The sequence below is a fragment of the Taudactylus pleione genome, unplaced genomic scaffold (genome assembly GCF_031769625.1).
Source record: "Taudactylus pleione unplaced genomic scaffold, aTauple2 ptg000954l, whole genome shotgun sequence".
NCBI lineage: Eukaryota > Metazoa > Chordata > Amphibia > Anura > Myobatrachidae > Taudactylus > Taudactylus pleione.
This window is the reverse complement of record NW_028285355.1, coordinates 924,134-948,305: the sequence shown is the minus strand read 5'-3', so window position 1 is coordinate 948,305 and position 24,172 is coordinate 924,134. Positions and strand designations below refer to the sequence as shown.

Here is a 24,172-nt window from a genome sequence, read left to right as displayed (position 1 = left end):
CGTCGTTTTCTGCAAACTGTTTATTCTGCTAACAAATATATTCTAGAGAGAAAATAAAGTGAAGATGTGTTTGTATTTTAATTTCCGCTCTTACAGCGCCCTAGTAATATTGCATCGGTGAGATTTTGGTTCTCCAGGCCCTCCTACCTTTTTGCTTAATGCGTAATTGTTGGAAGAGGCGTATTGCGTGTGGTTAGAAATGGCGGCTGGCTTCTGATTGGACGAGTGTAGCGAGCTGATTGTTATTTTCACACATTTGTTGTGAACAGGGACGTACACCCATATACTACAATGGGGGAAAGGTGCTCAATATCAGAGCCATAACTAGGGCAGTGCGACCTGTGCCATGGCACAGAGCATCGCAGGGCAGGGGGCGCTGTTTGGACCTGTCAATTTTCTGTTTATTATCATTCTCACTTGTAGCCTCCTCTTATTTTATCCCCAGCATCTCCTGGCCTCCCCCTATCTCTTCCCTGGCCCTTCTCCATGAGGCCATGGCCCTTTTTCCGGTGTGTCATCTCCCTATTTAAAAAATAGGGAGGGGCACCAAAAAGTCTAGTTACGGCTACTCAATATATACACCAACAAAAATATGGAAAACCCCTTTCAGTGCAAACCTAGTTTATTTCAGGAATGTTATTTATAGCAATACACAGAACCAGGGCCGGCTCTAGAGGTCGGGGCACCCTATGCCGGCCCTTGAGAAGGCGCCCTTGCATGACCGAATTTGGGGGCGTGGCCTAATTACCATAGGCCAGGCCCCCTACGTGACATTATTTGGAGGCGTGCCCAGCACTATGTCACTGGCTGGGCTTCCCCCAGCCCTCTCTCGTCAGTGAATGGTTGCCGTGTGCATGCGTGCGGCATCCATTCACACTCCGGGGGTCCGGCACAGCTGCGGGGGCGGGGGTCCCCAGCCTCCTGATTTGACCACCCGCGGGCCCACTGGTCGAACCCCTAGAGCCGGCCCTGCTTAGAACTGACATTCCGCAGACTCTACCACATTGCACAGTATATAATTCTAATGGGTCTAGGACTGTGTAGGGATGTGCACCCTCCGGTGCAAAGCTTCCAGGCATCCTAAGCAAGCTTTTTCTACCAGTCCTGCTCCCCCTCCCCTCCCCCCCAGTACCCTCTTACCTACCCTACACACACATACACAAAACGTTTAAAAATGATTGTATTATTTCTGTGTCTGTTTCACAAAAGCAAAAAACCCCAAATAACTCAGATCACAGGATAAATGCTCAGCTGGATACCGCTGCCAGCATTGAGAAGAATTAGGACGTCTTTTTTTTATACCAGATGGCCTCAGTGGTGCCCCCCAGGTGGTGCCAGCACCCTAGGCAGCTGTCTAATGGTAGCACCGGCCCCGGAACCCCCTTATTTGGTTGTCACTTTTGTGTACACCACATCTTGTATTTTTTTTTTTGTATTGATTTTTTTTATTTTATTTAATTTTTTTTAATAGTGCCATAATCAAGAGAATTGTAAGGAAAATACCAGTAAAACTACAGGATTGGGGAGTGTTAGGTGAATGTGCTGCAGAATGACAGGTCACAAGCCGGATTTCATAGCACTTACTGTCATCCTTCAGTGGCCGAGCCTCTGGGCATCCAGAGCACCTCAGGGGAGACACCCACGGCCCCCATATGTGGTGATCTCTGCTGATTAATAATGAATGGAAAACTCCATGTTATCACCTCTGGAATCCTGGGAAATCCGCCCGGCGCTCTCGCCCCTCCCTTAGCCAGCGTTGTGCTTTTTGTTTCCTCTTTACGTTTTAGTTTAGTCCTAAGCAATTCGTTTGCAAGAGATTTGCTGCATTAATCCTGTAAGTAGATTTTCACACATTAGTTTCCAAAGGAAAAAAAAAAGTCGTCACTTTCTCTGATCTCTCTGCATTTCCACTGATTCACATCTCTTCCAGCCAAACGAGTGCCGCTCTATAACCCCCCCCCCCTCCCCCCCCCGGCATGTCCTGCCACAGTGCTGCTCTTTGGCCATGCGAAAACTGTTACAAGGCATGCTGAGATTTGTAGTTCATCAGCTGGAGGATCGCTTATTGCCCATCCCGGGAATAAAGGGGTCCAAACAAAGGGCCTTTGGAGGGCTATCCATACAGAGTGTAAAGGCAGCATTCCCTATCTTGTCTCTGTAAAGTACAAGGGAACTGATATTCCATCAATTGTATGTGGTTTATGGTGTAAGAAGAATGTGACCCTTTCCATTCATGATGTGTACCAGTCATAGGGGCCTATTCATCATAACTAAACTTTCCCTGGAGGTAATTAGGTTTAGAACTGGCATGGAGTTCTCCCTAATTACCGGAGGGATTCATCATTCCTCCTCCCCATAACTATCTATTCCGAAAAGCTGTCATTTTTGTGATGATAGCTTTTCAGGAAATAGATAGTTTTCCCTGCCTACACTAACTTACCGCAGCTGTAATCAGTGTTGCGCATTCGCTGTTACATCTGTAAAACCAGCTCATGCGCAGCACTGCCTACAGATGCGGTAAGTTTGTGTCCCCCACCCTCCACTCACCTCCCCCAATTCCACCCCCACCCCCCCGCTCACCTCCCCCCCCCCCCATTCAGCACTTACCTGTCCGCGCAGCTGCTATGCTGTCATGTGGTCTCCCAGCAGCACACAGTACTGTTTAGAAAAAAAAAAAAACGTTTTTTTTTTTCTAAACTTTATTGTGTTCTGCTGGGAGAAACCAGAGTGCCGGAGGAAGACGCTGGGGGACCTGCCCACGCTGACACAGGTAAGTGTTACCTGATATTCGCCACCTCACAGTGGCGAATAGTAACTCCATCAAATTCCGAAAATACATAATTTTCGGAATTTGATGAATACCATAATTTCCATATCCCCATACTAATGTACTAATGTAATAATACTAATGTATGGGGAGTGTGGGAATTAACACAGGGGAGCTTAGCAAGGAGATATCAGTGATATCTCCTGTGTTAAGTCTCTTCATGAATACTAAAATAACGTTATTTAAGGAAAATGTCCTTAAAAACGTTATTTTAGTGTTGATGAATAGGCCCCATAATGACTCATAAAAGTGAAATGTGTGTGTGTGTGTGTGTGGCGGGTCGGGGGTGTTATTTTATACTTCAGAGCTTTGGATGCGGCCGATAAATGGAAGACCGGACTTTGACCTTGCATCCTTAGGGGGGTCGGGAGAGGAAAAAACCCCATCATTAAACGATATATTGTCCATTTTTTATGCAGTGAACGACCAACGATGCGCGTTCCCGCATGTACGATAACGATATCTATGATCGCCCGTACATGCAGGCCAACTTGCACGATATCGTCAACTTTGCCTGTGCAGAGATGTGGCAGGATGACTTCACTGAAAGATATCTTTCAAGTGGTTGGTGGCACAGATCGGACCGTGTGTATGCAGCTTTATTTTGGCTACTGCCTATGAGGTCCCGACACTGCGTTGATAATGTCGCGGACCCTGTCCCAGATAGGAGCTATTCGTGTGCAAGTCCACCACATGTGATGCATTGTTCCCCTGTGACCACACTCTCTCCAGGAGATCGGTCTGGAAACATTTTGGAAAGTGTGCTAGGAGTGCATACCTGCCAACTTTGCCGGTCCAGAATGCGCCAATGCGTAACATTGTGCGCCTCTGAAAAGGGGTGGAGCCTCTGAGAAAAGTGACGGAGCCCATTTTGTGTCACTGTGGGGGGGTGTGCTGCCCCCAGGTTCCTCCTACAATGTGAATGTATGCCTTGCGGTTACTCACATGATATGGGAGTGGGGGAAAACTTTTTAGGGTATGTCACCAGTATGGTGGCCATCTTGGATCCATCTTGGGAAGGTAGTCATGTGACCTATCAAATAGAACCAGAATGTCATAATATAAACAATGTCGGCACTCAGAATGCCGGCACTAGAATCCCGACAGCAGTCAGAATCCATACCACCGGCATCCCGTCGGAAAGTATTAGGTTTAGGTTAAGGGCACAGGTTTTCAAACTCTGTCCTCAGAACCCCAAACAGTGCATGTTTTCCAGGTCTCTTCACAGAATCACTAGGGACATAGGGCCTGATTCAGACCCACTCGCGAGCGGCTGTCCGCTCGCAAGTGGGTCGATGGTCTGCACTGAGCATGCGCACGACGGAGGGAGCTCCGTCGTGCGCATGCGCCAGACACGACGAGCGAAGGACTTTCCTTCGCTCGTTGTGTCCGATCAAAGGGGGCGTGCTGTCAATGTTGATTGACAGCACGCCCCCTTTGGTGGGCGTGCCTCCCTGACGGGGGCGTTCCCACGGGAACGCCTCCCGTCAGAAGCCGGCCCACTGACATCACTAGTGATGTCAGTGGGAGTGATTTTGGCTCTGATAGAGCCAAAATCACTCCGGAGCTTGCGGTTGAAAACCTCAACCGCAGGCTCCGGCTCGCAATTTCGATGGTCGCGATGGTCACGACCATCGCGGCCATCAAAATGAACGCTCGTATAGCCTGTGGGTGGTGACCCACAGCTATACGAGCGTCCAGGAGGACGCTCCATGAAAATGGAGCCCGGCCCTCATGCAGAGCGTGCGCTCTGCTCAGAGCGTACGGCTCTGAATGAGGGCCATAATTAGCTCCACCTGTGGATCTTTTAAAATGTGTCAGTGAGTAATGAGGACACTTGTACACCTGCAAAACATGAACTGTGCGGGGTCCTGACGACCGAGTTTGGGAACCACTGCTTTAGGGTTGGCACTAGTGGGAGGGTTAGGCTGCGGGAAAGGTGGGTTAGGGGGAGGGTTAGGTTACTTATCTTCAGGCGTCTGCATTCTGACTGTCGGGATGCCGCTGTCGGTATTTTGACCGTTGGGATCCCGACCCAAACTTCTATCCAGTGCTTCTGAAATGCTTTTCTGCCAACCCCCACCCCCTCCGAAAAACACCATTGACTTGACGCCCTGTGTTGAGCTACTTACAATAGTACAGCGCCCTTCAAATTATAACTGTCCCACTTTATACGTATAACTCTCAACCATCTGGCTTTTGGTGGGACTATCCCGTTGTTTTGGGGACTGTTCCACGGCCCCACAATGAGGAGGTTTGTCACGACAGAGTTCGGAGGTCATGCAATGGCGGCCGCTGTGGAGGAAGGCGTTTCCACAATATGCGGCATTAAAAAATGGCCTAAAAAAATTAAAGGCCCGCAGGAGGCTTGGCCACGTGCCCCCATCCCACTGCTGAGGTTAGGAGGTTAGGAGGCATTATACTTATACAGGGCGTATGATCAGATTTTTCGGCCTCTTTGCACACAGAGGAGAGTGGACGTGCACTTTGATGGGCGCAAGATGGACCTCAAAAGTATTTGCCGCTGTGCGTTGAATGATCTTTGTTAATGGCATCTACTGTATGTGCATATTGTGGACATTGAGTTGGAACATTTGGACTGAAAATCTAAACGTATTAAGCTGTGCAATCTCCTACATACCAGTACTTGGCTTTTGAAGTTGCTATTTTTTTTTTATATATATATATATATATCTTTTTTTTTTTTTTATTTATTTACTTTTTCTAAGGAGCTGAGAAAGAAATATAATCTAAAATAATATGCATAAAATATCAAACAGACAGGAGCTCTACAAATATGCTGCCCGCACTAAGTAAAGAAGCAGCATCGCTATGCAAATAGGGAGTTAACATGACAGGTGCATTTTAATGTGATTTCAAATGCTTGAGGCATAATAATCGGGAGAACCGTCTCCAATAAACACCGCAGAGTCACAAGCGCTGGAGAGATTCTTGGAGTCCGGAGCCTAGAAGACAGTACTTAAGCGCTCAGATATTTGCAGTTGTCTCGGATGTCAAGGCCTTTGTTCCCTATTTAACCCTGGTTTATTGCAAGGTGTAATCTCTTCAAGGGCGACTGGCTGTAGCGTACACACAGAGACGGCAGCCATTTTGCAGGATGAACCAATGATGCTGGCTACTGCCTGTCCTATCTCTAGGAACCAGTGCCATCCCTCAGGCACCGATTTAGTAACTCGGGCCCATTATGAGAAGAATGCAATGAATTTGGTGGCTTCTCGTAAATATTGGTTCAGTCCTGAATATATTGGCCCCGGCCATAGCAAATGCGTACACGGTGTGACTGGTGCTTCTCATCGGTCTCCCAGTTTCCCGCTGACTGGTCAGCATTTTCGGCGATGCTCACCTGGGTATCTGCACCAGCACTGAGTGAAAGGTGGAGATAAGCTACAGACTGGCTTTTTTTCTCCCCATTAAACCTAAACGAATTCTAAGCAGGTTAATTCAACGTACTCAGACTCTTAATATATTACTTGCTGTTTTTAGTGCTTTAATTACTTTTGACTAATTTACTAGCTACAGGCTGGCTGTATTTCCACTCGCTACAGTCTCGTATCTCCGTAAAGCGTAGGTAAGCATCCAGAAACCCTTGTAGCAAAAATCACATGTAATGTCCATCCATCCATCACTTTATTTTCATTCCTCCTACTTTCACGCCTAGAGGGAATTCCAGACACCTACTGTACAATCCCCCCCTCCCCACCGTGAGTAATCCCCCCTCCCCACCCTGTCCTGAGTACGTAGACTGCAGGCCCGGGGCTAGCTCTCAATCTGTACTGTTACAGGACAATGTGACCACCGTCAAGCTATAGGAAACTGGTAAGGAGAGTGAATATTTCCTTTGTGGTCTACAGTTATCTGTTAGATGTTTTGATGTCGAATGGGATTTACTAAGGGAGGCGAAAAAAAAAATCAACCTAATCACATTTTCATAGAGACACCCATACTCCGATACTCCGCTGCCTACTGTCCTGGAGCGGTGAGAGTTGAATTAACACTTTGCTAGGTCAGTCTGAAGGGATATACAAAGGCGCAAAGTGGCCGGGTAACACATGCTCATTGGATACACACATGCACACTTGTGTACATACGGGATACTTGTAACCAGGGCGGGATTAATCTTTATTAATTGTATATGTCCTTTAATTGCTGTAAAGGATGTTATTCGCATGAAGGGATTAAGAAGGCCGGGCCCTGACTGGACCTCACACAGGGTTTTGTGAATGGAGGCTGCCGTTTTGTAAAGATGGCTATGGGGTGATGCCCCCCCCCCAGCGGGGTGTGGTCTTTTGCTGGAAATTGTAGTTCAGCTGCATGTAAGAACCACTGATCTGTTTCAGACATTTTTATACTGGTCTATAAAACATCTAAACATAAAGACAGCAGCATAATAGCTATAGTGGGGGCATGCATAGCACATGGCATCAGAACACTGGCAGCAGTTGATTAGTAGCTCACCAGACCAGTGCCTCGGTACAAGTATTCCTAGCTAGTTTTATTTCACTGCACAAAATAAACAAAACATAAATTCTGGCCTGTCCGGGACTAACTATACATAAGTCTCGCTCTTTAAGGGTGGGGGGACCAAGGGCCTGATTCAGAGCCGCTCGTAAGCGGCCGCTCGTTCGCTCCGAGCGATGTTCACACAACTGCGCATGCGTACAGCTCGTAATACGCATGCGCGAACCAGTCAGTGCGGTCGAAATTCATGTGCTCGCAAAAGAGCGAATGCCTGATAATTTGAGTGACAGGATGAGGCGTTTGTGGGTGGTAACAGGGGAAGGTGCTTGAAAACGGGGAGTGGTGATCCGAACGCAGGCGTGCCAAAAGGTCAAAACGGGCGTTTTAAGGGTGTGCATAATTAACAAAGCAGCGTCATCGGCCACGTCACTTGGTTGTTTCTTAGCCTGAACTGCTCGCATGATTGCGGTAGGAAAATCCAACCACAAGCACTGCGAGCAGTTCATACGCCTTTCGATGTACTCGATTAATCAAATAAATAGCGGAGATGACGTAGGATGCGAGCGGCCAGGGGGCGTTTTTATCAAAATAGCGGCCGCAGGTTTTGTTCGCTCGTTCAGACATAGAGGCGTCCGGCTCTGAATCAGGCCCCAAATGTCCAACTCGCACAAAACAGCAATACAGCACTGACATAAAGCCAAGGCAGTGTCTCTCAAAAGGTCCCTCTCCCTGCTCCCCAGGTAGTGATGAGACTGCCCAGAGAAACTAAACACCTTTTTATCTGCCTCTCACAGGTGGTCTGGCAATCAAGGCTGCTTATTACCTGGATAATTATTAGAAGTTGGCAACATGAGACATGTATAACCCCTATCAACTATAAATATATAATATATATATTTATATTTATATACGTGCACGAATGAGGGTTCACACACATCTTTCCAGGTTTAAGTAAATGAAAATTGCTTTACTGGCATCAGCATGCATCAAACAGAAAACAAAGCAACAAACTCCCAGCCCTCACTCAGGGCAACACTGTCACTTCTTGAGCCCTCACTATCCTTGGACAGCTAATTTGCAAACATAAAGTTTTTCAAAGTCTCTCCAGTCCTGTCTCTCACAGGTACTGCATATCACAGGCTCTAGCTTGGCTTGGCTTTGGCTGCCACAGCTGCTCACATGTGCAGCCTCACAATCGGGCCTCCCTCCTTGCAGGTAACATAGGCTCCAGCCTACTCACATTCACATAGCTCAGTCCCAGAGTTTGGTGGCCTTCCCTGTCTCCCACAGGTCTATGCTCAGGCCTCCTGGCCCTCAATGGCTTGCTAGCACCATGAGCTGTGTCTGGCTTCCACAATGCCACTTGGACTGTCTGACGGCTCCAGCCCCACCTGGGCTCTGTGCAAAGGGCAGCCTCTAGGTGTGTTCTAGCACTCCATTTCTTCTCTGTGTGGGCGAATCTCTCCTGCCCCACACAGCATTTGGTGTTCACCAGCGCCATCTCTGGCAATACTGTCACTAACTTCTTGTTAGAGTCTGTATAAATAACTATACACACTCTAACAAGATGTTCTATACCTCTTCGTGAACTGGTCTTCGTGCATGACTTAAAAGAAAAATAATTAAAAGTACATAAATCCTGTTGTAAATCTGTGGCTGAGTTGCGATGGTAAATACCCAATTACCAGAGCAATTGAAAAGTAGCAGTGTTACTTACCAGAGACTGTGCATACATGACCTGGGTTCATGCATGTCCGCTCAGATTCAGGCGTTGATCCTACAGGCAAACACCGACAACTTTCCTTTTTTTATTTTATTTGGAGTTTGCTGAATGGTAGGCGGCCCGATAATTAAAACATGCGGAAACCAGCATTTTGGTACGTGTAACGTGCCAATTAGTGCGAATGGATAGGCCCCTTAATCACGTAGGCCTATCTGCTATAACACAGGGTGTGGAGTTGTTGTCGTTTGTGAGTGGATTGTGGAGAAATCACTGTTGGAGTACACAGACTCTCTTTTATTTGTGGTGTTCTACCCATTGTAAAATTGTCATTTTTACACCATTATGAAGCATATGCTACAAGTAATTGCCGAAGCGTTTCTGAGGGGTAGAGGAAGGTGTTTGAGAGAGTAGACGAGAAGTACTGGCTCCAGTAATTGGTGTCTCAGCACGGAACTACTAGGGTCAACATAAGAGCATTCACCTTCCCACTAGTAATGTCCATCATATTCCTTTGTAATGCATATGTAATAACCCCAATACAGGAAACAAGGAAAGATATTCCTATAGTAGCACTCACTCTCTTGACAATATGATTCATACCAAACCAGTCTGTCATTTCGTAGAACGTGTAAACTAGTAAGAGGCTACATTTTTAACGTGATGTTTACATAGATGTGGCGAGATTTGGGACTGGAGCGGAGGTCCGAATAGCCGGGGTGGAGTCATGACATAATTCACAGCGAATTGCGTCATCTAGCCCAAAGCCGGGCGGGACAGAGCTCTGGGTACTTCTCCGCCACCTAAATTAATAATGTTATTCTTTCACCATTCTCATGAGCTCGCTCACTGCACGCTAATGGCAATGCTACAGGAGGGCGTTCTGGCGGCAAATGCAACTAATTATCGGCAGGCACTGACTGGGCGTTTGCATAGAATGTAATATAAATTGCAACACACCCGTTGCCTACCTCCCTATATAGAGTCATTCAGAATCAGGACAGAATAAGCCCCACTTCAATCTGCACAAGTCCCACCCATATCCTGCGCAAATGTTCCTGCTTTTGGGTAAAATGTTGCTTCCGTCACACAGGCCTTGCCTTTTCCTAGGGGGAATGGTAGAGAGGCAAATCCATGTCAGGCCGTGTGTGCGCAGGTCCATTAGGTGACGGGATAGTTCTGAATTGTCAGTGCTGACGCAGGTTCATCAATTTTCTATTCTATATTTTCTTCTATTGGAGAAATGGTGTACAGCTTCTTCCATAAAACACCATCCTTCCATTGAAGTTCATGGTAATTCAGTATTTTACCTCAGATTTTTCTATTCTATGGATTTAAGTGACCAAAAATACGTAAATGCTCACTTTAATATTATTAGCTGTGAGATTGTCGGTAAGGTTCTGTCACGGGGTAGAGGTGTGTTTCCCTGGGCACGACGGCCATCCTGTCACTGTGCATGCAGACCGAGCCTGCGGGATCATTTATACACATTACTTCCCAGCAGTGACACTTGCAATAGAAGTGACCGCTGCACATGTTAGGGTCTGGCTGGTGAGCGTGACCACAGAACCGTCGGCTTCGGTGTGTACTGTGGCTACACGCGTATGGGTGGCCAAATTGCCCATTGTGCAAGTGCCGTGGTGGGAAGTGGTGCCGTCACCGGCCGGACTGTGTTACTAGGCTTGCTGCTGTACCTGGTCCAGTCACCTCCCATTATGTTGGGTATGGTATAGTCTCAGAATGGAACATCTTACCGCCTGTCTTCATATGGGTGTTTCACTAGATCCTCTTCATGTCAGGTGTATTTTTGGGTTCCCTCATAACTAAATGTTGTCACTATATCTAAAGTAGTAAAATGTCCATTTTTAATATCTTTGTTTCCTGTTTTCCAGATCAGCCATTGGGTCTGCAGAACCATCTGAGACTGAGAACGCCTCCTCCCCCGCTGTCCCACCCGCCAAACCCCCACCATGCAGCTTCCATCAACTCCCTGAACAGGGGCAACTTCACCCCTCGCAGTAACCCCAGCCCTGCTCCCACGGATCCCTCCCTGTCAGGGGAGCCCCCGGGCAGTGCCCAGGAGACTTCCCATGGTCAAGACAACTGGCTTCTCAACAGTAACATCCCCCTGGAGACCAGGTACATCTCAGTAGCTGCTGTATTGTGATGATGTTTCTGGGGGTCTAGTGACGACAGGATAAGCAAAAACACTGACCTGCTAATTGCTGGTAAAAGGCCTGGAGAGGCAATCGGCACCAGGATGCTTTGTTTTTCCTCACAGGACAAATGTGTGACCGAGACAAAAAGCTCTTGCAATGTCCCACTGCAAAGGTTATATATACGTCTGGCTCCATCAGCAAGCCCTAAAATATTACTTCACAACATAGTTTATTATTCACTATTAAAGAGAGAGGATCAGCGACTGATGAAAGGCACTTAATGTGCTGAAACAGTCCGAGGGGTCTTTTCTGATGTAAACCAGAGAAATCCCATTTCCAAATGATTATTTTGTTCAAAGGGATTATCAAGTAAGTGTTATCCTTTGGCACAGTGTAGCTAGATTCTAAGGGTAACATTAACCCCCAGTTAGTAGAACCACAGAGGTCCTGTGGGCCTGATTCAGACCCGGTCGCAAGCGCTGAGCGCTCGCAACCGGGTCGATGGTGGCCCACAGCGCATGCGTACGACGGAGCCCGTTCCGTCGTGCGCATGTGTGAGACACGGCTAGCGACGGGCAATCCGTTGCTCCGGGTCTCGCACCAAAGGGGGCGAGCTGTCGATGTTGAGTGACAGCTCGCCCCCTTTGGTGGGCGGGCCGGGGGGGTGGCTGACCAAACTGAGGCGCTCCCATGAGAACGCCTACCGTTTGAGGGCGGCCCCACTGACATCTGTTAGAGCCGAAAGCTCTCTGGGGCTTGCGATGAACGAGACTCTACCACAAGGGTCTCGTCGCGAGCACGATGGTTGCGATGGTCTTGACCATCGCAACCATCATCATGGCCGCTCGCTATAGCCGCTCCAAAAAATAAAAAAAGCCTGGCCCTGATTCAGAGCGAGCGCTCCTGTCAGAGCGACCGGGTCTGAATCAGGCCCTGTGTCCGCCCACAGTCTATACCTGTTACTGGGAGGATGATAAGGGGACAACTGTTGCTTTAGACAAAGCTTCTACGAAAGTCCCAACTTTAAAAACTCAGAACCAATGGTGGGATCTCGCATAATAATAAGTAGTTGTCAAGCGGGGGTGTTAGAATAATTTTTAGATGCTCATTGACACAGCTAAAGCGAATATGGCTCTTACAGTGTTTATAGCTATCGGAGGCTTAAACCCCTTCAGGGTTAAATGTTGAAAACAGACCACAAGGTACCCTGTTAGTAGTGGGTATACAGCACCCTCCTGTCTTCTTCAGGGGTCTGACCGCAAGGCGTCTTCTATCTATGGCGCTGCTGCGTCACTAAACTTGGAATAGAGCAGCACGCAAATCTGTCTCTTTTTAACCCCTTGTAGGAAAACAATCCAGAACACTGCAGTTGGCCTGTAAATGCTGTTCTTCGGCCTTTGCTTTGATCACCATGAAAAGCCAAAGTTCCATTTTTCAATTAGCTACCCCCCATTACCCTGCTAAAGACAGTCAGTGTGCTGTGCTCTTCCCAAGCTAGCCCCCATTACCCTGCTACAGACAGTCAGTGTGCTGTGCTCTTCCCAAGCTGGGCTGTTAGCGGCGTAACTTTATCTAGTAGTAGTATGGAAAGGATTCAGGCTGCATTCAAGGGCAAGGCACAGGCGAAATGATAGCTGGAAATGAGGAAGGAGAGGACCACACGCGGCCCCCCCTAGACCCCAGGTTTGTCACGTCTCGGAGCTTCCGTCATCTGTATTCTGCAATTATTTCAATTACTGAAAGACTTCACTTTGAAGTTTGCAGACAAAATACCGCGAGGCATCACCTTGCTGAGCGTAGCAAGAGGTCACCATTCTGGTTCATCGGAGGCTTAAATGCCCACAAATCCAGGTCGTCCACATGTGGCCGCCTCTGGGAGCCCCATCTCGCCACGCCATTACAGCCACATATTTCAGCAAATAACCTTGAACTCCCAATGAATTTGTAAAAAGTTCCGTGTGACCTCTCTCCGGGTCCCCATCTTCTCCTCCGTGATGTATAAATTAACAGGCAGTTCACATTGCAGATTACACGCCTGGGCGCTCAGTGACCACTAACGAAAGCTGACATCTAATATAACACATTAATCAAAAAAATGACTGGGCTTATTTTCTCTAATTAGGCAATTATGCAGAGCATATATATTACTAAACTAACGACCACAGGTCAGAACTGGAGATCATTATTTCCTCCGGCGTGACCGATGACTTTCAGGAGAGAAATTGCAGGGCTCTGTTTGTTCACGGGTGTGACCTTTAACCCTTTTGTGTTCTCGGAGGGTTGTGGGGCAACAGCGCGTTTGTCCTTCGCTCCCATGCAGCGGAGATGGTAATAGAAATATGTAGAAGCATCATTGCATCAGCGTCTCTGGCCCCAGAATACGGTTTGCACTTTGGAGCTCATTCAGACCCGTTCGCTAAATGCATTCGCTGGCACGATGCTTATGCAAATTTGGGAAGGCAGGTGAATACACGTCAAGGCAATAGCACGCCCACTATGTCTTGGCGTGCGACCGCTCTATGTATGCAGGCGCCCACCAGCCTGTCTTAAGGAGCCCACTAGCGCACATCATCTCTAGGAAGTGTATGCAACCATTGGTACATCGGTTACCATCGGAAGCTGTGGCTGACCATACCCTGCCGCAAGCACTGCGAGCACTTCAGTGTAAAATCCAGCCAGGTGACGTGTACTATGGCGCTGCCTCTTAATTATTCACGCCTCTGAAACGGCTTTGAGACGCTCAGGCACAGCTGCGTTCGCACCTCCACGCCCCCGTTTTTAATGGCCAGCCCCTGTCACCACCCACAAACGGCCTCTCCTGTCACTCACTCAGCTGGGCTGTCTATGCGCAGCGAGCGAACGCTTCCCGATCTCTCACAGTGGTTCGCGCACTGCGATGTGTATGCATGCGCACATTGCGAACCATCGGCAGCTACGAGCGAACGCATCTTAGCGAGCGGGTCTGGAACGGGTCCAGTACGCGAGTCGGAATAGCGCTGGACTGTGGGGTGAGGCGCACAGAGGCTATTATTCATATTCCCAGTAATGCATTCAACAAGTTTTCCATGCTGGGTTTTTTTTGGGGTGGGCGGGGGGGGGCATTTTCCACTTCTATGTGTTTATACGCATGATTCTATTATGCATTGAAGGCCAGTGGTTTTAAATTAACTGTAAGTGGCATATTTACTAAAGTGCAGCTTTATAGAGGTGTTGGTGTTTCCCGTAGCAACCATTCCGATTCTAGCTATTATCTTCTAGAAGGTGCTAGATAAAGGATAAGTAGAATCTGATTGGTTGCTATGGGCAACATCTCCACTTTTATAAACTCGCACTTTAGTAAATATATCCCAAAGGGTGGCAAAATTATTTAATTAGAAGTGGCATTTACATTGTCACCTAGGGGCCCCCGAACTGCAGAGGCGATGTGACCATTGGGTTGGGGCCTTCAAGGCCCCATCCATGTTGCATCACTGAATGGGGCTTGACCATGTTGGGGGCCATGGCTGTTCCTGTTTGACAGGCTCAGACCCCAGTACTTTGTACACCTCTCAACGCCCATTAAACTTCCGCTTAACCCTACTGTTACAGTAGGCTCTGTCTATGGCTATAAGTGATTCTAGATCTCTTTGCTACCAATACTGTCACAATGACTGTGGCCCGTATTCAATTTGAGGCGCAAAAGCCGCCTCCACGTGTTTTTGGCGGAAACTTTTCGTCGATGACGTCATTTTCGCCTGTCTTGATTTTACTCCGTATTCAATTTGAAAAACTTTCTGCCTAGGCGGAAAGTCAATGCAATGTAATAGGCGGAAAAGTTTCGCCTATGAATGGGAGGCGGAAAAAAGTGCAGAATTGGGGTTTTGGGGTGCAAGGTTGCGGGAAGCCCTGTGCAGCCTTCAAACAGTCCCCCAAAGGTAAACTGTGTAAAAAAAAATAAAAAAACACTTAAGGACACCCCAAAAAATTACTTTGAAGTTGGGGGCGTTAAAAAAAAATGTTGGGGGACAAAGTTAAAAACTAGCGAACTTGACCCTGGGGGGGGGTCCCCAAGTATGCCCCAGGTGTTTTTTGACTGCAGGTGTTTGCGGCAGGTGGATTTTTCATGATTTTTTAAACTTTAATTTAGCAACTTTAAAATATGCTGGTCCTCATTTACAAGTACCCTAAATTTGCTGGGATAACTTATTTCCTAGAAAAAATACTCCTGAATACTATTCTGCACCACGTATAGAAAAACGCTATTTAGCAAATATTGTCAGGCTGATCTCCCCAAATCTGACAGTACTTTCCGCCTGTTCAAGTTTCACCGGTTTCGCTTACTTCCATATTGAATACGGGGTAAAGCCGGCACGGCCGCGATACTTTTCCGCCTACAAAAGACGCAATGTAGGCGAAAAGTATTGCGGATCCGCTCTAATTGAATACGGCTCTATGTATTATTAAGGCAGGAAATACCAAAGAACAGAGACTGTGGAGCAAACTGCCTGACCTGTGATTTGTGATGATTATTTTATATACCTTTTTTCCTAGAAATTAGAATTTTTAGTCTCTTGCGTATACACAGGCGAGGTTAGTTGGGCCCGGGCTGAAGGACGTCAGTAACTTATCAAGTATTCGCCAGTCCCTGAAGAACCCACCGTTCATGCAATTACTTTAAAGAACCCGAACGCGTCGGTGTGACAGTCATTGATCTCTGCTGTAGAGTACAACTGAAAAGCTCTTCGTCACCAAAGTGGACTGTAAACACAACAAAAACAAGTCGGCTGAAAGCGCAGGGGCCTGTGAAGTGTTATTAACATGAATTAGAGTCTCTCTTTATTTAATGAAAGAGGTGCCGTGCTTGAGACTGTCTGTGGCAGCGTCTGCTCGAGAGCAGGAGGTGAAGCCAATCGATGAGAGTGGTAAAGTGACTCTCCGTCACGCCAATGCACGATGCACGTGCTGCGCGGAATACAAATGCCGGCAAGGAGCAGTCTTTCCAATTGAAGAAAATGTTTCGTTTAATAAACTTAATCAGCTGCATTAAATGGCAGTCGTCTTCTGGCTTTAAACTCAAGGAGAACCGTGAAAATGAACTTCTGCTGTGCCATGAGAAAGAGCATTTCTTTCAATTAAAATAATATAGAATGTTGCATAATTTCTCATCAACTTGAAATTTATTTATTTATTTTTTCAGAAATTATAATGTAGAGCAGTCTGTATTCTGACCGCCAAGACCCCGAACGCCGGCTTCCCGTACCCAACCCGATTCCATAAACCTAATATTACCACCACTCATTAAACTCTGATTATATTAAAAGTTTTTAACTTTCTAAACCCTTAAGTCAGCGCCGTAATTAGGAGCACTATCCCATGTCTGAGAGATGATTTGGTAAAGTTATGCAGGTGTGTTTTTTTTACAAAAAGTTAGCCACCAGGGGGTGCTGTCTCACTTCTCAGAACATTGCAGTTCAGGCTAATAAAATACACAGAGCCTGCCCATCCTATTATTTCCATATTGCCAGTAAATTAAATGATAGCTATCACATGTGATCTAGGTTCTGACATTGCTGATAAAAGTCACAAGCTTGCAGTTATTATGGTTCCTTTTCACACAAAATAAATGTGCGTGTTCTGCTAAAGGTGATTTTTCCCGGGAACATTTTAGCGTTTTCTCTACTATCGGTTTACAGCAGAAAGGTCACGTTTTCTTGCTTTCCAGTTCTTATGATGTGTTTAATTATGTAAAATATTTATAGCACTTTTTTTCATAATCGTACTTAAAATTTGCTGCAGTCAGTCATTGTCTCCTGCTGTTGAGCCTTTATTGGTCAGGGCAGCTGACACGGTCTATTGCATGGGTATAAAATGTTGCATTTTGAATATATTGATGACGTGTCTGTTGCATTGAATAATCTAGTGATGCTGGATTTTGCTTGACAGTTAAAAATTGCTATCTTATTTCTTACATAGTGAAAGCAAAATAGATTTATTTGGAAATTCTGACCACTGAATCGCTCAAAAAAATGTGTATTTAATATATTAAGGCTCTTTAATTGTAGACAGGTGGACTCCAATCAGTTACGTGACCTGCGAATGCAACTGATTTGCACCAGGGTTTGTTTAAGTGGGCCCCGGCAAGAGGGGGACGATATTTATGCCCATCAGTTAACTGTCTGTGTATTATTTGTAATTATTTACATTATTATTTATGAATTATTTGTAATTAACAAAAATGCCTTAGATTCGTTTTATTGATATGAGTCTTTTATGCTAATCAGCGCTTAGAATTCCCGAAGCGATAAAAAAAAAAATCAATTTTGTTTCTATGATGTAAGAGAGCAAAAGCAAAAAAATAAAAAAATGCCAAAGGGTGAAAACTACAAGCATGCCGTGTATTAATAATATACTGTTTGGTACGGTTTTCTGAATCCCCAGCATTTCATGTCTCTCCCCCAGCCTCCCACCTCTCCTTGTGCCTCTATGGAAATGGCCGCACGTCCAAGTAATTATGTGGACGGAAATGATTTATTTATTTATTTCCCAGCTGTCGTCTTGTTAGAAAGCACTGACCCAAAAATTATAATAGAGGGTCCAGTTATTGCAGATCGTGAACCCTACGGTGTGTGCTATTGGCAGACCCTCAGATATCTGCGATGAGGCTGTAGCACAGAGAGAGTGCACTTATTTCGCCTTTTTTAGCCAAACATGAAATGCTGTGAGACTTTTTAAAATTTATTTATTATTATTGTATGTAATATGAAACGGCAAATCTGTCCGGTCATGTGTGTGATATACCTCCATCACGGGTCGCACATGTCATTCTAACCTCATGCACAAAACACTTTGAAGTAGAATTATCATCAAAATATATATATTTAGTATTGGAAATGATGTGTAAAATTCAATATGATGGAACTTATGAAACACTTTTTTTCTTTTCTGGCACACCGCGCCAAAATTTACTTTGGGGCCTTAACCGATCTTTCGTTTCAGAATGTAGTTGTTGAATAAACTAGCAATCAGCTCCTTGCGTGCATCACTGGTAACACCTCTCTGTCACTGTTACCTAGTGAGAGGACTTGGTTATATCGCCTAGACTTGAATTTTTTGTTTTGGCTCACAAAATGGCCGCCTCTGTGGAGTGCTTCAGTGTTGCCATGCATTATCACGAATATTCCTCATCTCCCGCAAATGGCCACCTCACGGGTCTCTAGTCAGCTTATAGACTGCAGTCTTACGACTGTTGGTTCTGGATACAAAACAAAATGGCTGCCCTACTGCCTACAGGCAGCGCTGCTCTCGCTTAGCGACCATGAATTTAGTTTTTTAGTCGAACCTTCCTCCTCTTTAGTATGTTTAAGTCTTCGAAAATGTATTTTGATGATGAATTTCCTTTTTAAGAGCAGTAGTGGGTACATTTAATATGAGGTCACTACATTGATGCATGACTCACAGCCTTCATTCATGTTTCCATCTGTGTGTAGAAATATAGCAAAGCAGACATTCCTAGAGACATTGCAGGACAACCTCATTGAGATGGACATCTTACCCACCTCCCGACATGACGGTGCTTACAATGATGGGTATGTTACACATCCTATTGATTGTCTGCCATTTTGCATGAAATCACCCTCCCACCCTTTTTATTCACTGCACCAGTCATCACTGGGAATAGTTACTGCTTTGTTACATGTCTGTGGTAATGTATACAGAACCCTCAGCAGATGCTTAGATCCAGTAATTACGGACTGAGAGCTCTGTGTGCGGCTGAAGATTTGGAAAGTATAGGAAACGGTATAACCTATGTTTCTTAGCATCCGTGTGTTGTAAATGTACATTGGTTCTGCCACTCTAGAATTGGTACCCGGCCTATAACATTGGTCACAATGAGCATCATGACCGACCGCGCCAATGAGCCCCAGGTCATGCAATCGAAACTAAGCACATTGGTTCCATCCATGTGTGCAGCCATATTGGACCCAGATCTGTATAATGCATACTACCGGTGGGCAACTACAAGTCCCAGTGCTCCCTAACCGCAACCTAAAAAAAAAAAAACTAAAACAAAAATAAGTGAAGATGTTGCTCATGCCCAGACCGACCTGGTTCCAATTTGACCGCACACTAGGGTGACTAAACTGGATGTAACCAGCATCCCACTGCTTAGGCTGAAAGATTTCATCACCCGGGGCTCTGTCAATGACCGTACAGTTGAAGATTTTCAGCAGCTCCATCTGAGATCTCGTCAATCCTGATCAGATGTCCAACAGGGTGGTTTGGTCTTTTGGGGCCAATAATATGCCCTGAAAGACCTGGCAGTGCCATGTATTCTTCCATATTGGAAATCCTAATCGTGCAGAGATAAAATGGAACTGATGGGTCTACACTCTAGGCTTTGGAAGGGTCCAGGTCACCTGTCTAATTCTAAAGCTGCCTTGTATAATGGCTTTTCCCAGAAGTCAGTTCTCCTTATTCGGAGTGGCTTATTTCCTTGTATGCATTAATAGTACCTTTTCTTCTGGAATGCCTGCTCATGCATGCATTCAATGTACAGTATATATATTTCATTTAAAGCAAAATTTGATATCCTGTGGACTGTTTGACATCTGTATTTTAATATCTGATGTTGGTTGAAATTATTCAGTGCTATAATCCAGAATGCTGCTTTCCAAAGTCACGGTGTACCCACAGTCCCTTCACGAATTGGGCTCCAGCGTCCTACAGATGCACTTCTTTCTCCTCCTATCAGTGGCCAGCTCAGTTGTCAGTCCTACTCCAGGAACTCTCCATTCTCAAGGGAGGAGCTCTGAGAAAACCCCACATTAGGGGAGAGAGGAGTGCATCCATGGACCCAATTGGAGACTGGGGGCACCAGGTAAGGGGCAATCTATATTCTAGCGTAACTTACTGAACAAAGTTGAACACTTTTGGTATACTTATCATGTTATTATCTGCATATTATGTTGCTGTTAATCACAGGCCTAGGTCTAATTTGACATTTTGTCTATTTTCCAATGGTGCATGATGTCCGTTGTCACTGCAAGTCCTGCTCATGTAGGTGGTCGCTCCTCTCTATGCTTTACAATGAAGTCGCTGTCATATGTGGTAATGCTGCTATTTGTCAAACCTATGACTGTACACTGCCGGAGAAGGACTGATACAACTGGGCAAGATTTAATCCCTAGTCAATGTGCACTGTATGTGTCACCTGATTGGATCACCAGAGCGCCTCGTCCAATCAGGTCCCACTCTCATTGTACACTCCCGGGTGACATGTGCCTGAATTTTACCCGTTGAATCCACCCCTTTCAAGTTCGCAATGGGGCCCCAGGGAGGGTGCTTCATGGAGGAAGGGGAGCAAACTTAGGGCCTGATTCAGAGCTGAACGCTCTGAATCAGGGCCCTCCTTCCTGTTTTTGGAGCGTCCTCATGGACGCTCGCATAGCTGTGGGTTACCACCCACAGCTATAGCGAGCGTCCATGATGATGGTCGCGATGGTCAAAGACCATCGCGACCATCGGGCTTACGACGAGACCCTGTGGTAGGGTCTTGCTGCCGCAAGCCCAGGAGTGATTTTGGCTCTATCAGAGCCAAAGTCACTCCCACTGACATCATTACTGATGTCAGTGGGGCTGGACTCAGACGACAGGCGTTCCCATGGGAACGCCTCCGTCTGGCAGCCACGCCCCCGGCTGTCACTCACCATCGACAGCACGCCCCCTTTGGTGCGAGACCCCGAGCGACGTATTTCTCGTCGCGCGCCGGGTCTCGCGCATGCGCACGACGGAGCCTCCTCCGTCGTGCGCATGTGCATTCCCCAAACATCGACCCGCTTGCGAGCGAACTTCCCTCGCGAGCGGGTCTGAATGACCCCCTTAGTTTCAATGTTCAGCCTCTTCGATACTGAACGGCTATTGTGAAGCTCCAATATTGGACCCAGCTTTATTCGTTTTCCTTCCTATCTTTAAGGCAAGTGGCTGTCCTTGTAGCTCTATAAGAACATCGGCATAGCTACTGTACATCAGCTTCATTGTCAGGATTGAGAGGAGTGTCCATCATCATTGTGTTGACAGACTGAATTCAGTAGACCCGAGACTCAACCACTCGCACTCTTATTTTCCCCTGCAGGCATTTTCTCTTTAAACCCGGAGGCACGTCCCCTCTGTTTTGTACGACTTCGCCGGGCTATCCTCTGACCTCCAGCACTGTGTACTCGCCGCCACCCCGACCCTTGCCGCGGAGCACTTTCTCCAGACCCGCCTTTAACCTGCAGAAGCCGTATAAATACTGCAACTGGAAATGTGCAGCGCTAAGTGCTATCATTATCTCTGTCACACTGGTGATCCTCCTGGCCTATTTCATCGGTAAGTGTTGAACAGTCATTTTGGGCTTTTTACTTGAAGGCGCATCTCACAGTGCAGGCAGCCATCTTGTGGCCTACAGCAACTCTGCGCTGTCACTGATTTACTAGTGATCTGATTGTCAGCATTCACAAGTTTCAGCTCACAAAATGGCTGCCTACATTGCAGACCACCGATACTCTTTGATCTCCAGACTTTTATTTGGTTCTCCCCTCCTTCCAATCACCGTTTTCTGATAATCGACCATGTTTCTTCTTTAATCACATTTAGACCCCCCTACTCCCCACCCCCACCTTTTCTTCCATCTAATCCCTTTCTTAGGGGTGGATTTATCCAACTTCATCATTTTCTAGGGGTGTGGTATATTTTGTCAACATGAGAATGTTGACTTGGTCGAAATGACATCACTGATGAAATGTCGACACGTTTAGAATGTCGACTAAACGTCCCTGGTGTTCTAGTGGTGACTTACCTGGTACCGCGAGGCCGTTGGTTCCAGCAGTGTCTTCGGTGTGGTATCTGGTGAACATAAATATGCAGACAGACAGACAGAAAATAACAATGTCTATTTAGTGAAAGTTGTATCTAATAAATAAAATCCTTTGAAGTCCTGTTTACACCAGTAACGGAGGTTGTGTATTGTCCACATAAGCTTTCCATACCTCCATTTTATTACACGTTAAACGTGATCCGATTACCTTTTTTTCATCATTATCACCTGTAACATAATAACCCATCTGTCACGATAGCCACTAATTCCGGTCAGGTTTAACCACTGTAATTACCACCCATAATTATTCATTTCTAAAGGATACATGAATTATTTAAAATTGAAATTAATCGGTTCAGCTCCTGCACAAACATATTTAACAAAGAGTTTAACTTGATCTAATCAACAAGGGGGGGGGAAAAAAAAGATATTTAATTAGATTTTGATGAAAAATAGTGTTTCACTTATTGCATAATCAATTATTAATTACAGCAATAAGGAGAGCCGGCTGAGTTTACTAATTAACTCATTTAAAAATTCGGAATAACCTTTTCGGTGTGTAATTATTTCCCGCATCCCGCTCCGGCACGCAGAGAGCGGATATCCTAACTACACAGATGTCGATATTGATATATCGTTCTCTTTTGTGTCCTGGACCAGCAAATTGCTTGTGCCAAACTTCACATCTTAGAGCCGTTTACCGGGGTGACTCTCGAGCTAAAGTCTCTCCTGTACCTGCAGTGTCTGGAAAATGAAATGAAAATCACTTATTTATTTAGTTTCATGTATTATGTATGCCGACATGGATATTGTTTTTAATTGAATTATGCTGACAAAATGAATTTGCATTACGCAAACGTTTAGGTTGTCCAGGCTTTCTGATATTCCCAGAATACTGTTGCATAGCTACAGATTGATCGAGGTCTTTTATTTGTTTCTGTATCTGTATGAGATTTTATATTGCAAACTCCATTTAATGAGATCTCATTCCATTTCTAGCCGTGATTTACTCAGGTGTGACATGTCTTCATTGGAATCAATACCTGCTGCGCAACCATTTCCCAGATCTAGGCCCATGTAACCACTACTAGCTGCAACCTTAGAATGTTTCGCTAAAGAGAGAATTCTAAGTCCATGCTGGTTGTTGTAGTACCACTCAGCTGGTGAGCTGCACATTGTCTACAGCGTATAGAAAGACTTTTCCTTACAGGCTTGTTCATTTCCCAGATGTATATAAAATGGAGGTTTATCGGACAAACAGCATTCCACATAGAACTGTATACGGGATTACAGACGAGGCGTCATTTCTCAGCTTCGGGGATCGGATGTCCCTCTCTGACTGAATGCTTTCATATTGATTATTTTCAATGGAAGTTCTGTAGATCTGTAAATTGAAAGCCTTCTACCGTGAACGATAAATACATCACTCTCTAATTATCTTCTGCATTCGGACCTTTGCTAAAATGTTAGCTGGAAATCCTTTTTTTTGCTGTGTACTATAGTTAATGAAGTATGTAAATAAATAGGCCCTTTCAGACGGCACGGCACGGTCGCCATATTACAGTCGGAAATATCCACTGAAATGGACAGTTGCCATCCACGGTTTCAATGTTAAAGATTGGGGAAAAAAAACATACAGCAAAAGCACCACACATGGCACTAAACCGTTGTGTGTGTGTGAAAGGAAAATATCCACTGGAAAAAAAACAAACACCTGGATTTTTGCCGGCCGGTGAAAACTGGTGTGCGTGATATAGCCCTAAAGCAACAGGGAGCTGCATTCTTGTCTGACCAGTTTGAAGTCTTCACTTTGGGAGCATTGGGGGTCAGGACCGTTGGACGGCAGAACACTAACGTTGGGTGCACACTAGATGATTTGTTTAAACGATTTGTCGATTTCCGACGGATCAGAACGACAAATTGCCCAGTGTGCACGCATTATGCGCTCTCCCACTGGGTTGTCCGTCGCATCTTCAGATCTGCCGTGCATGCTGCTCAATCTGCAGATATCGCCGTCTACGCACTACCGGACGACCAGGAGATATGTTTTTTTTTTTTAGATTGAGTACATTTTTATTGGTTTATAGATATACATTAACAAATAACCAAACAAAATAAATAATAAAAAATATATAATAATAAAAAATAATAAT

At 45.8% G+C, this 24,172-nt stretch overlaps 1 protein-coding gene across 1 annotated transcript in view; it reads left to right on the top strand.

Moving 5' to 3' along the window:
* TENM4 (teneurin transmembrane protein 4) overlaps nucleotides 1-24,172 on the top strand; it is a 677,831-nt gene that overhangs the window by 447,216 nt on the left and 206,443 nt on the right. Inside the window, 3 exon segments of the mRNA XM_088459938.1 lie at nucleotides 10,919-11,165; nucleotides 18,652-18,750; nucleotides 21,297-21,532. Of these exon segments, the coding sequence (XP_088316064.1) occupies nucleotides 10,919-11,165; nucleotides 18,652-18,750; nucleotides 21,297-21,532 (582 nt within the window).